General features: G+C 38.1%; 1 protein-coding gene across 1 annotated transcript; it reads left to right on the top strand.

Moving 5' to 3' along the window:
• Positions 1 to 5,570: 5,570 nt before the first annotated feature.
• LOC147856903 (polyadenylate-binding protein RBP47B'-like) lies at positions 5,571 to 13,564 on the top strand. Its single transcript, XM_087328311.1, has 8 exons — positions 5,571 to 5,970; positions 7,621 to 8,071; positions 8,561 to 8,640; positions 8,798 to 8,928; positions 12,209 to 12,305; positions 12,622 to 12,783; positions 12,862 to 12,959; positions 13,173 to 13,564. Exons 1-8 carry the CDS (start codon positions 5,713 to 5,715, stop codon positions 13,261 to 13,263), a joined length of 1,368 nt encoding a protein of 455 aa, XP_087184437.1. The 5' UTR covers positions 5,571 to 5,712; the 3' UTR covers positions 13,264 to 13,564.
• The last annotated feature ends 341 nt before the right edge of the window (positions 13,565 to 13,905 follow it).

Below are 13,905 nucleotides of genomic sequence, written 5' to 3' on the forward strand. Positions count from 1 at the left end.
ATGGTTGGCGAAATTTGTAAGTGCGAGAGTCATTCGTAGAGGCTCTCGTAAACTGGATAGGAAAGTGTCCGGTATATGTTGTGCCGAGACATCATCGACCACTTGTCTGTAGAGATCCTGGAACCGGATCGTGAACTACGCGACCGTTTCGTGCGGTTCCTGGCATATAGAGAAGAATTGCCTGAGCAATTCCCGTTTAGGCACCTCACGATGAAAAAGTTCAAGGAACTTTGTGCGCACGATTTGGAAAGTGGTGGCCTCTCCTATTTCGAGGCGAGAGTACCATCGTGCGGTCGGTCCATCGAGGGAGAGTGTGAACTCGGCAATCTTTGAGGCATTGATTTCAGTCGGCGTGAGGCGGTGCGTGGAGTGGTTAGCCTGCCACGTGGATATGAAGGCACGGATGTGTGACTCCGCGTTTGGTCCGTCGGTGTATCGTGGGTATGGGTACGACATGATGTCGTACTGTGGGTCTTCTGGTAGCGCTGGAAAAGGGTTTAGTTCCGGTTGATTGACCTCCGGAGGGCTCGACGGGGGTTTTGGTGGTGAATCAACTCGCGATCGAGTGTCCGGTGGCGAGGATTGCATTGGACAAGCCTCTGATTGATCGGGAAAGGATTGGTCAGTGACTGCCGAGTCGGAAGTTCCTTCGACTGGCTCAGGGCGTCGGGCGGGTGGCCGAGACCTCGTGGTGCGAGAGGGCGCCGTAACGACGGCTGGTGGTTACCTTCAACGAAGTTCGCTGTGCACTCACAGCTGTAACCGGGCGTGCCAAATTGTGTTACCCGTTCCTTTGGGTGAACACCTTCGATAGATCTGCGGCTATCGGTATTCAAGGGCGTGGTACGTGAAGGCTCGTAACAGAGGCGTCGAGAGAGAGACAGGGCTCAGAGAGAAAACACTAGCGAGGTCTTGATAGACGTGGGCGGCGTTGAACTCATAGGTATGGATCAAAGCACAGACTCATGGAGCAAAATGGGCACAAATAAGATCTATTAATATGACATAAAAGATTACAGAACACGGCCTATGGCCGGTGACCTTACAAGTTTACCTAGTTACGAGGGACTAAGCTAGTGCTTCCGCCTATATTTTTCTTCTCTCTCTCTCTGAGGTACTGGTCCTCGTTTAAATAACTTTTCCCCTAATACACAGCCGAGCCGTCGGTGGCCCGTGATACTCGAACTCGGCGTTTGCTAATTTCCTAATTTTACATTTCTGTCCCCTGGACAACAATGAAGACCATCCAATTTACCAAACTTTGTTCCCCTATTGTCCCATGGAATCCTTGTTGTAGTGTTTCGAGCTTTCTTTCTTGAGCATAACCCATCATATGATATAATTGTGCCATCCTTATCTCTGTGTCCCCTTGAATCATCGTATTGGCTCCAAGCTCTTTTCTCTTTCCTCACTTCCCATTTCTTCTTATTCTCCATGAGTTGTAGATGTATCCCTAGCTTGAGCTCATTGAGTGTAATGTGAGGACTTAGCATAGACTTAATCCCACAACTTCTTCATGTTCCTTTCCTCATGGGTTTGTATATCACGATTACCCTCTTTGGTTCTTCATGCTAACTCCACTTGAAAAAGAATTGAGCTTTGAATATTCAAGCATTGAGGCACATGATGATGTGACAACCACCCATCCCTTTGAATCCTCTACGTCATCAATCTTTTTATCAAACCTTCAATCTCTACCTTCATTGTCGTCCCTTTTCACTCGACTTTCCACCACTGTCATAAGGATGTCATCCTTGCATTCGCGTATGTACATGTTGGACTTGTGTCAGGTTCTTGTATGTCATCCTCTTTAGTTACCTATAATTCAAAGCACTCCTTTTGTCTCATTTCACCTTTCATGTAGTCTCTAGTTCTTGAGTTTGGTGTACCACTTGTTCCCTGAGGAACACTCTTCAAATCATTGTCAAACTCTTCATCTCACATGTGTCTATCTTTATTCACTTGTCATTAAATATTTTCTTTGTTTATTCCTGCATCATCTTCATCCTTCTCATGGATGTGTCATACCAACTTCCGTGATGATCAGTTGGACCATCCTAGCTCTCCAACACACAAATCTCAAGCTCTCAAAGTGCGACATCATTATCCCACTTGTTCTCGATGTCACATTTGTATTTGGATGTTATATTTGCCGATCCATAGACTAAGTATTTTTCGACTTCTTCTTTTTGTATCGTCGTAATCATATTGCCTTCGTTTTGAACTTCTTCAACTTCCATCTCTTCACATGGGTGGGCATGTAAATATGATTTTATATATGAAACTTTAGAGATAGAATTCATCTCATCGTTCAGACTGCATCTAATATTTTCATTCTCCTCCATTGTTTTCAATTTTACTTCAAAGTACGACGCTTCATATATGCTAGTCGTTGCGTCGTTTGAGTCCCTTGTAATTTCACTTAGCTTTTCATTGAATTTAGTGAGGCTCATGGTCGAAGCTTCGGAGAGGACATCCGTGCCATTATTTGGATCAACCTCGAGTTCCACTTTTGTACATGTAAGTGCCTCTTGGAATGAAGCCTTAGTAGTGCATACATGTGTCTCGTTTACACCCATTTTTATTTATCCTTTTCTCCTTTTGCATTCATCTATATTATATTATCCTTCTAGGCACCTTGTGTGAGTGAAATGTTGATCATCATGTCCATCTATTCATGTTGCCTATACTTGGCCCATGAAAGTCCACATATTGCCTCCACAAGATTTGAACCCTTCACCTCCTCATTCCAATCGTAAGTTCTTGTCAATTGAACTATATATTATTGTTGTGTTGAGCCTCATTTTGTATATATCTTTCTAGTCATGCCTTCGTTCAAACCTTCAACCTTTCATAAACCTAGAGTTTGATGTTTTTCTTCCCATGTGCAAATCATATCATGACAATGTATGTTTTGTACTTGATTATTTTTTATTTTTTACGATTCAAATGTATTTCCTTAAATTGGTGTTTTCCAATGGAGTTTGAAGTTCCAATCATGTCAAAAACTTTCATGCTATTCGAGTCAATTTGAACTTAGTTAATTAGCATTACAAAGATGATTTGAATCCATAAGCAAGGCGTTGGACCTCGTTTGAATAATAAAGAGAGGCTACAAATTTGGGGTTCTTGGAGTTAATGCTCGTAGAATCATTCAAGAGGCAAAATTTGCCATTATTTCTAATGGTATAACTAAAAGTGGGCAAATAGAGAAAAACTTAGAAATCTTATTTTTGTTGATAATATGGTTGCTTTTGGATGTTTGGAACATAGTACGAACTTCATTTGATGTGATTTTGTCATGAAACAATGTAATTGTTTTGATTTAAAATTTGGCCTCCAAACACAATAGATAAGGGCTTTATCAACACCCTTATTTTTTGTAAAAGACATCGAACAATGATGCAGAGAGCGTGTGTTGTTAAATGCGTCGTCATCCTATGCTTGCACATTTTATGCGAGAATCAAAACGCGGCCCATAGTGATGCACTTTTTTGTTTTTTAAATTCGTAATCCCCTTTTGATACGTGGTTGAGGCTCCTCCAATCAAGAGCGAACAATAGAAGAATGTTGAAATCCCATCCTTAATTTCTAGGTATGTTTAGGGTTAGGGTTACACATACACATACATAGAAATCAACATAGATTACAAAACCAAACATACACATACATGCACACACAAATTTATACATTCCTACACAAACATACAATTTTACACTATTATACATATATTCATACATTCATATACCAATACAACATTCATATGCATGGATGTATACAATTACACACTTGAACATAGTTAAAAATAATACATACACATGCACGAAAAACTAACAAACATATTCATAATCATATATTTTTCTGCAAAAATACATATACACATATATATAACAAGGATAAATACACATAAATTCATTCATTGATACACAAACTTACTCAATTATACATGCATTCATACAAACAGATTGAAACATTTTTACATGTTCGTATAAACATTTATGCACATTTTATTATTCAATCCTACACATACACGCACATACATTGTGATGTCCATATTGTGTCCCAAGTAGGACACAATCCCGGGGAACCCAATGCCAATCCCAAAAGGGGTATGTCCCAACCCCGAGTTCCAATAGTTTGGCCTGATATAAGGAGGAGCCCTTGCTCATTTCATCCCATTCTTAGATTTCAAGATTCACTCAAATTTGCTCAAGGAGTGCGGCGGTGTTGTGAAAATTTATGTATGCTTTGCAAAATACATTCGAAAAAGTACCACATAGTCAAACACACTATTTCCATAGTGTTTCCTACATGTAAAACAATTAGTCTTGGGTCATAATGATACACCATTTGCAATAAGCATTATGGTAATATTGCACTTTTGTAGGAGTAACTGCCAAAATTGGTTGCCCACTTTTGTAGTTGGATGCTACATTCCTCGTCAAGATTCTAACTTTCATGCTTGTTTGAATAAAGAGCAACCTTTTGCCAATCTAGAAGATGGTATTGTTTATTTCAAATATGAGGGGAAAGTTATTGCCTTTGGTGACATGAATGCCCATACATGACGTTTCCAACTTGATGCACAACAATCTTTCATGCCACATATCATTAGGATGTAATAGGATATAGAATTGTATAGTCACTCTTCCATTGATGAAATACAAATAGTGTTGGTCACTCTTCCATTGTTGGTCCCTACAAATATATCGTATCATCATGCAATGCCATCATTATGTTGGGCTACACCACATTTTCTTGGGTATCACCTAAAGCAAAAAAGGTGTGGAATGTATTTAAGTCAAATGCAAGGCGGCAATATATTGCAACATGGTTGGCATTCCCATTTGCCATTTCGTGCAAAGGTATTCATATGGAGAGTCGTGATTAGTGGGCTCTCATTAGGTTTAGGCTTAAAGAGACAAGGACTAGGGTCAAATATGTGCTTCTATAACACCATTCAGTTGGAGGACAATACACACAAGTCCATTAAATGTCATATAGTTCATATCGCGTGGAGGTACTCATTGAAGTTTTGACATGTTTTAACCCATTCTTATTCGAGGCCTCAACAATGGGTTTTTTCTCAATATGTTCAAAATGGTATGAAGGATGAGCTAGAGATATTGTTCAAATTTTTACGATATCGAGGGCTACAACAAGGAATCAAGAACTGTTCGGTTTTGGCTTAACCGGCTTGGCCTTGTCCAAAACCAAACCAATTAAGTCTTAACCGGGTTGAGAGTTTCCAAACTCGAGTCGAACCAATTCCTAAACCGGTTAAGGCTAACTGGCTTGGCCAAACCTGTTAAGCCTAAACCGATTTAGGAACCGGTTTAGCCAAGCTCATTAAGCCTTATATAAGAAGGCTATATAAGAAGTTGTAACAAGTGGTTTTTTTTTACATATGTATGTACAATTAATATAATAATTGTGTGCTTTTACACACACACACACACAGAGTTCAAAAAGAAAGAAGCATTTGTTTAGGGCAGAAGTATAAATAGGAGGGAAGACGAAGACGAAGTTCTTCTTGCCGTTTCTTCTGCAGAAAACCCCCCGTCGAGCGACACAGAAACACCGACCCCCGCTCAAGCTCAAGCTCAGGCTCAGGCTCAGGCTCAGGCTCAGGCTCAGACCCCCAGCTCCAGGCACAGCACCTCCAGAGCCAGAATCTGTCGTCTTACTACGGTTTCAACCAAACGCAGTCGCATGATGCAGCAGCAAACCGATCATTTCACCTACGCTGCTCAGGCGGAGCATTACGTACATGGAGCTCAGCAGCAACTGCAGCAGCAGGAATCTTATGCTCAGATCCTTCATCATCCACAGCAGGAGCATTATGCCCATGGTCCTACACACTATCAAATCCCGCAGACTTTCGAAGAGGTGAGAACCCTGTGGATGGGGGACCTACAGTATTGGATGGATGAGAACTACCTTTGTAGCTGCTTTGCAGTGACCGGAGAGGTAAGCATGCATCCTTCAGTTCATATATAATTTTAATTCTTAAATGTTAAATCTTTATGGTCATGTGATGTGATGTTGGCTAGGTTGAACTATTATTCTTTCTAGGATGATAGTGAATGGATTAGGTTAGTTCTTGCCGGAGATAAATTTTATTCCAGAAAACGTGCAGAAAACAATGGATCACACACACACACACACCTTTAAATGCCTCCTGTAAGTGAATTGATAAGGTATAACATATGGGATGCAAGAGAGAGAAGGAAAGCAGATATTCACAAAGAAAAATGACAAATATGCTCCAGTTATATATGTATGTACATATATAAAGACACACATCCATGCAGATATGTGCATGTTCATATATACATAGGTTGTATACATGTATTCGTATGAAAAATAGAAGACATTCATGAATGTTTAGGACTATAGTGAGGCCGCTCTTTTCTGGTTTTCATGTTCATCCCACCTCCCTTGCCCTTTTGGTGCAGTAAAAGAAGGTTGACTGTGGTGGATAATCCAGAATTTTCGTAAGGTCTGACTCATTTATGAAAGGAATTGAGAACCCTAAAACCTTCCCTCAATACTTTCATGATATCATCTTCTATGGGTATTTTAAACTAGATGCATGAATCCAATTAAGTCTTGTATGTATAATTCTATATGGTTACACCCTGATTCTTGATGTCCAGACTTCAGTTTTTATTTTCAACTTTCTTGAACTCCTAAATTTGCATACCATAACTGATGGTTCGTGATAATATATCTTTACATTCACAAGATAAATTAGAAAGATACACAAGAAAGAGACAAAAGAGTGAAGCAGGGATTGCATAGACATTCAGTACAATAGGGCATTTTGATCACATTTTTAGAGTATATTTGACTTGGTTAGATTAATATAAGCTTGTACTCTTACATTTGATTGAGCCATAAGCCTCTCTATTAAGGCAAAATTGTCATTGCTGTACAACTGGAGCTGGCATGTGCATTTTGTTAACCTATGACTATTTGAACTTGGAGTGCTTGTAAATGCTTGGAACCACAGATACAAATATGATCTGAGAAATTTTATTGTATGGATGCACTTTTGACCAGTTTACAATATACTTAGATAGTGTTGAGTTATAAGGCAGGCTACACAGTGAAGTCTATGAGCACAACCATGTATACTAGATGTACTAAATACTATCTTGAAACTTGAGGCAGAAGGGAAATTTTTCAAAGAGGATGGAAATCCAACTTGCCTATCTTCAATACATGCATGATCTCCCGTTTTTTATTCTTCTAGTTGGTATCTATATTCCAGGTCAGTTTTGTTTTTAAAAAGGTATCTATATTCTAGGTCTTCCACTTGGCATGGTTAGTGTGAGTCCAGGTTACAGAGAGAGGTGCCTATGGCTCTCTACAGGAGATGCTGGAAATATACAGACTGGTTATTGGGAGGATCTAAATTTTTTTCCTAGGAGAATACTTATGCAGGGTTCAATGAATAAATGATGGATCATGGACCTTAAATTTGTAGGTATCTATCATCTTTCACTTTTTTGTTAAAGCTGATTTCATGTTTAGAAAATGCTGCTTGTGAAGTATTATTGTTTCATCAGATAGTTTATCTCATGAATATCTCAACTATACTTATTTGACTTGCAGCCAATATTATCAGCAAAAGTCATAAGAAACAAGCAAACAATGTGCTCAGAAGGCTATGGCTTTGTGGAGTTTACTTCCCATGCTGCTGCAGAAAGAGTTTTACAGACATACAACGGAACATTGATGCCACAAACAGAACAAGCTTTCAGGCTCAACTGGGCATCATTTGGAGTTGGAGAAAAACGTATAGAGGGAGGTTCTGATCACTCAATATTTGTAGGGGATCTTGCTATTGATGTCACAGATTATGTGCTTCAGGAAACTTTCCGATCACGTTATCCTTCTGTTAGAGGTGCTAAAGTAATTATAGATCCTATAACCAACCGCTCAAAAGGCTATGGCTTTGTGAGGTTTGCGGATGAAAGTGAGAAGAATCGAGCTATGGCTGAAATGAACGGCGTATATTGCTCTAGCAGACCCATGCGAATTAATGCTGCAACAACCAAAAAAGGTTTACCTCAAACATTTTTCATGCAGATGAGGTTGACTTTTTTATTAATAAATGAAACAATTACTTTTTTGATAAATGATATCAAGATTACTATTAACATCCAGGACGTGCATGCTTATGTTTTTCTAGATATATACAAGGGTTCACATTGCTCATTGAAGATTTTCGTTAACTTTTTGTATACTATCTTCATGAATTATGATAATTTGTGGGGACAATAAGATTCAGGCCTAACCTGTGCAGAACCCGATATTCTTTTATTGGTTTCCTTTGCTAAAGGCAACCAAACTTGGATGTTGGTTTCTGTAGTTGTGTGGTATATGATCTTTAAATTTTCTTAACATTGATATATTTTCATTAAATAACCAGTTTTACTGAATCATGTTTTCCGGTCTTCAAGCTGGTTTCACTATCCAAACTTCTGTCTCCTCAAACAAGATTGTAATATGCATGATAGAAACTTAATAGTTGTTTTTTATTTTTTTGTAGCCATACCCACTACTGTCACGACATATCAAGGTTCAACAACTCAAAACATACCAACTGATAGTGATATAAATAATTCAACTGTAAGTGGCTTTTGCACTATCTTATGTGTTCTCCTTGGTGACCGAAATATGTAATTTAGCAAGGATAAGGAACTGACATTCTCAACAATCAACTTGATAATTTTAGCAGAGTTTTCTCAATAATAATTAAATCTTCTCTCTTGGTATTTCATAGCAGATTTTTGTTGGAGGATTGGATCCAATGGCAACAGAAGCAGATTTGAGGACTGTATTTGGTCAATTTGGTGAATTAGTGTATGTCAAAATTCCTGTTGGGAAAGGCTGTGGTTTTGTCCAATTTATGCACAGGTAAACCTGAGACTCTTTCTCTGCTTGGTGCTTGTGGTATATAATGTCAATGAGTTTATTTTGGCATTGAAAATTTGATGAAAAACTTTCCCATTTGCCATAGACCCAAATAAACTTGTAAAAATGATTGGTTTTGAGATAACTGATAACTGATGAAACCCATAATTATACTCTATATAAGATTTACAATATATGGTGTGCCTATGCGTACACACACAAATAGGTGTTCGTGTATTTTTGTTTTATACACCAACTTATTAGCTTTAAGGATCAGAATGATTGGACTACTAACCTGAATGTCATTATCATTAGTTTCCATCACAATATTTGCTACTATATTATGTCAGGTTCACATTTCTTCATGTGTCTCCTCCCGGATATTATTAGGACACCAATATATTCTGGTATCCCAGCTTTCCAGCCTATCCCGAAATCTTGAAATATTGGTCGTGTAGCCCCTCATTCCTTTCTATATTGGTCATGGACAAATTTATCTATTAGAAATATTATCAAAGCTCACTATATTTGGTTTCATCAAAATGGCTGTTTCCATGTAGCTTCTACTTTTCTTGTTTGCTCTTGCACAGAAATCATAGTTTTATTAGCGTTTAGACTTCTAAGACGTTTAAAATTCTGATGTTCACCTGAGATTTTCTTGGCAGGATAACAGAATAAATATTTTTTTGCTAAAAATATGAATCTACTTGTTTTTCTTCTCAAAACCATTGGCATTTTAAATATATCTGTATTGTGCTCTGCCAATGCTAGTCAAACAGAAGTGAGGTAATTGGTCTGGACTATCGAGTTTGTGGCCATACCTATCCAAACAGTTCTATTTACACTTTGCAAGATATGGATTAGTAGTTGCAGTCATATTCTTGCTCACTTATGCAAGCTCTTAAATAGCAAGAGGTCTGGATGGTTCTCTTCTTTTAATATGAGTAGCTGATAATGCTGAGATGTTCAGAATTTGGATGCCTGAGGTGTATTTTAAACCCAAGATATTTTCCCGAATATATAGTAGAATGAATATTCTGTTGATAAACATATGCATCTACTTGCTTTTCTTTTCAAACTATTGCCATTTCAAATATAGCAGTACTGTACGTAGGCAATGCTTATCAAACAGAAGTGGGGTCTGGAGACTCATAGCCATCTAAACAATTCTATTTGCACATTTGCAATGTATCAATTAGGCGCTGTTGCTCATGTTACGCAAGCTGATGGTAACAAGGTGTCTTGATGGTTCTCTTCTTTTAATGTGTGCGAATGAACAAATTACTCCAATTTGAGAAGTAGAACTTCATTAAATGAGAACATGCAGAAGACGGGTTTCCTGACTTGATTACTGTATAGAAGAGGTTTTTACAATGCCCCTCATTCCTTTGTATGGAATTGGCACAGCTTCTTTGAGATTTGGCATGTGAGATGGCTGGTAGATAATGACAGTTCTCATTTGAGATGTAGGGGCACGTTCTGGATGCATGTATGGAATGTACATTGCCAATTCTAAAGTTTTGTGGACGATGTAGCTACCACCATAGAATAACTGTATGTGTTCCAATGTAATGTTAATGTAAGTTGGTATATTATCACATCAGCATATACTGTATAATCATTATTTCATACAGTTGACACAAGCCACGTGTGTAAAAGAAGCTGTGGGAGGGGCACTCCACCAAAGGTGCTGATATCTAATCAATCTAATCGAGAAGACTTCCAACAATATTGCCCCCAATTAATGCATAATAGTTTCCAAAATTAGCGGTCCTTGTATTTTTTATGTTTATTGTCCCTATTCAATTCTGTGCTTGGCACATTATGCACACAAACAGTTTGTATATTTTGGCACCATCATTTGTGTGAGGGATCCCAGTGATGCAGTCTAACATCTTGTTTAAATAATGTGACAACAAAGTAATTGGAATCCCTCCCCATTTGTGCATGAAAATTATGGGGTTATACATAGTCATAGTGCAAATTTGAATAATCATGCACTTGATTGCTCACATGAAATAGTTGCATAGCCTGGTCCTCTGGGAAGTATAGTGCTACTTGTGGTTTATTTCAGGTCATAAATTTTTTTCCAGGCAGTTATGCTATTTGCTGCATGTTGGTCTCTTGCTATCAGTCAATGGATTGTTTCTTTTTCTGTCTCAAACTGTGTATATGGGCTTACGAGTTTGTACCTGGGTACTCAGAGCGGCATGTGTGAGGAGTCATTGGCTCATTGGCTATTGTCTGTCTACATGCCCATGATGTGTATTGTGTTGCTATTCTAATGATTTTATGTGCTGCCTTACACACAGGATTTATCTTGAGAACCAGTTCTCTGGTTAGTGCAGAAACCCATGTTGACTCATCTATTCTATGAGGGGTCTTTATTGTGCACTTAGGAAAATGTTGTCTTTGAGATGACACATGACTATCACAGACATTATCTTTTGTACAATTGCTAGTATTACTTATGATGTATTTGGAAGATTCGCTGCTCTAGCATTCTTTGTGGTAAGGCTCATTCTACCTTGGTGGCTCTAGTTATAATATGACTCGAGCTCATTTACCTATAGTTCATTTCACACACCTCCTCTCAGTCTAGACTGTGGTACTAATCTTTGGTACTTGCATATACTGCTTTTGTACGTCAGGATTAGACCATTTGACAATTGTGGTGGTTATTTCATATAGTTGATATAAAGCCTTGCTTTAGTAAAAGAAGAAAGAGAAAAACAACCATTTTCTCTCATAACTATTATGATTAGTATAATTTTTTGTAATTCATTTTTGTTGGATAATCTTCGGTTTTGTTCCCTTTGAAAGACCTTAGAATATTGGCACTTAATTCTCTAATGATACAAATCCCAATGGATTAGTCAAGCTAAAAATGAGTTGGCTGATATTATTAGTCAATCAATGGATTGTGTGTGCAGCCTTTGGTTCCTTTTCCTGTGACCCTGGGATTTGGTTTTCTTTATTAAAATCGGTATCACTCTTTCCTCCTACATTGCAATCCAGGTTGGATAAATTAGTACTGGGCTTCACGAGTCCTGATAGATGTAATATCCATAGTTCAGATCCGTCAGCAATGTGGGGCTTTGGAAACTTGCTATTGTTCTGTATTAATAGGCTTACAACTAGGCTTCACTTGAATTTGCTATTGTTCTGAATTTGGAAAGAGGAAGCCATTTGGAAAAGACGCTTACATCATCAGAACATGGTTAACACAAACAGTTCTTCCTGACATGCAATGTATGTTGAAAGCATGGGTTTACTTTTGTAGGTCGTGTGCAGAGGAAGCGCTTCAGAAAATTCATGGAACTGTCATTGGCCTTCAAACTGTAAGACTCTCATGGGGTAGAAGCCCTGTGAAAACTCAAGTAAGTTTATTTGCAAGCTCCATAAAATTAAGACTTTTTACATTGGTAGCTTCAATCCTTTCTCACATATACCTTTATTTCTTTCTATCGATCAAGATTACATCCTTTACAAGTTACAATCATTACATTCTGTTGGTTGGTTGTATGCTGAGTTGTGCATGTATTTTTTCAGTTTCATATAGCTACTGATTTGAACCTTTTATTACTTACCCTCTTTAGAACTCACAAATTGCAGAAATGCATCTTGTAATTAATTGGAGTTTGTAAGAATTCTAGCCGGGTATTTTATGCCTTCGTTTTTCTTTAATGATCTCAGGTCACGGGATGGGAGCAAGGTCAGGTTGATCCAAGCCAATGGAATCAAGGTTATTATGGTTATCCTCAAGGTTATGAAGGATATGGCTACGCAGCTCAGCCAGTAGATGCTTCAGCATACTCATATGGAAGCTACCCTGCATATGGGAGCTATCCACAAGTTGTAAGTTGGAATAACTCTCTTTAGTTTATGTTTTCTCTGATTTTGAAATTGATGTTTGTCTTGTCTTTGTTTATGTAGACGGAAGTACAAACTGGAGCTGAAATTTTAGCTGTCCAAGCTCCTGAATTTAGAGAGGAAGAAAAGACTGATCTTTTGGGAGCCCCTGATGTTGATAAGTGAGTCGATTTAGTGCTTGTATTATCCCAATGAAAACTCATACTTGTATGGTTAAAATGCTTGTCTAGGACGTGTACAGCTCATCTTACTCATACTTGTTTGCTGCAATTATTCACACTTGCATGGTCCAAATGCATGCTTATGGATCAAAGTGATTGTGGTCATTGTAAGCCTTTGATTTAACTAACTTTATTTGTTAATTCTGGATGCAGGCTAAATGCTGCATACATCTCACTCCATGAACGGCAAGCCATAGCCAATCATTTGTGGGTAGCAACCTCTGAAAATATGCTATCTGTGTGAGAAGTCAGTTGATAGTTCGTAGGGCATCATGTTCAAGGTGTTTTACAGATGCAAGGAGACTTGGTATCGTTATGTTCATTAACAGTTCATACAAAGATGTCTTGTACAGTATGAAGAGCCCCAAGCTGTGGTGAAAGATTTATCATCAGCCTTGTTTTGACATGGGGAGTTGTCTCTACAATTGTGGTTTTCTTCTACTTGAGAACAATGAACCTAGCAAATTGGAGATTATGGATTTGGTGTATGACTCTTATTGCCAAGCTCGTCATGTGCATTTATTTTATGTAACGAGTTATTTGAATGGCGTGTAAAATTACCGGCATTGTCTTTTTGATCCCAACTTTTATTCATTCAGCCATAGGAAAAAGATAAGTCAATTGCCCCATTCATTCCTAACATCTCCACTAACCTTGTGGTTGCTGATAATTTACTCTCTAGAAGATAACGATTTATTTTGCAAATATGGTGGATAATTTAAACTTAATGCCGTTAACGTTTCTAGCATATTCTTAGATTTTATGTGTTTTTTGTAAACCTTTACCCTTCTAGAGATATATAGTTGGGCCTTGGGATCAGGTTACTAAAGCTCTAAAGCTGTCTTGAAACTTGAAAGTAACTATGATTAAGGTTTGGGTTGCACTA

This window comes from Azolla caroliniana, unplaced genomic scaffold (assembly GCF_043228905.1).
Source record: "Azolla caroliniana isolate FFs.n. ecotype wild unplaced genomic scaffold, voAzoCaro1.0.p SCAF_12, whole genome shotgun sequence".
NCBI classification, from domain to species: Eukaryota; Viridiplantae; Streptophyta; class Polypodiopsida; order Salviniales; family Salviniaceae; genus Azolla; species Azolla caroliniana.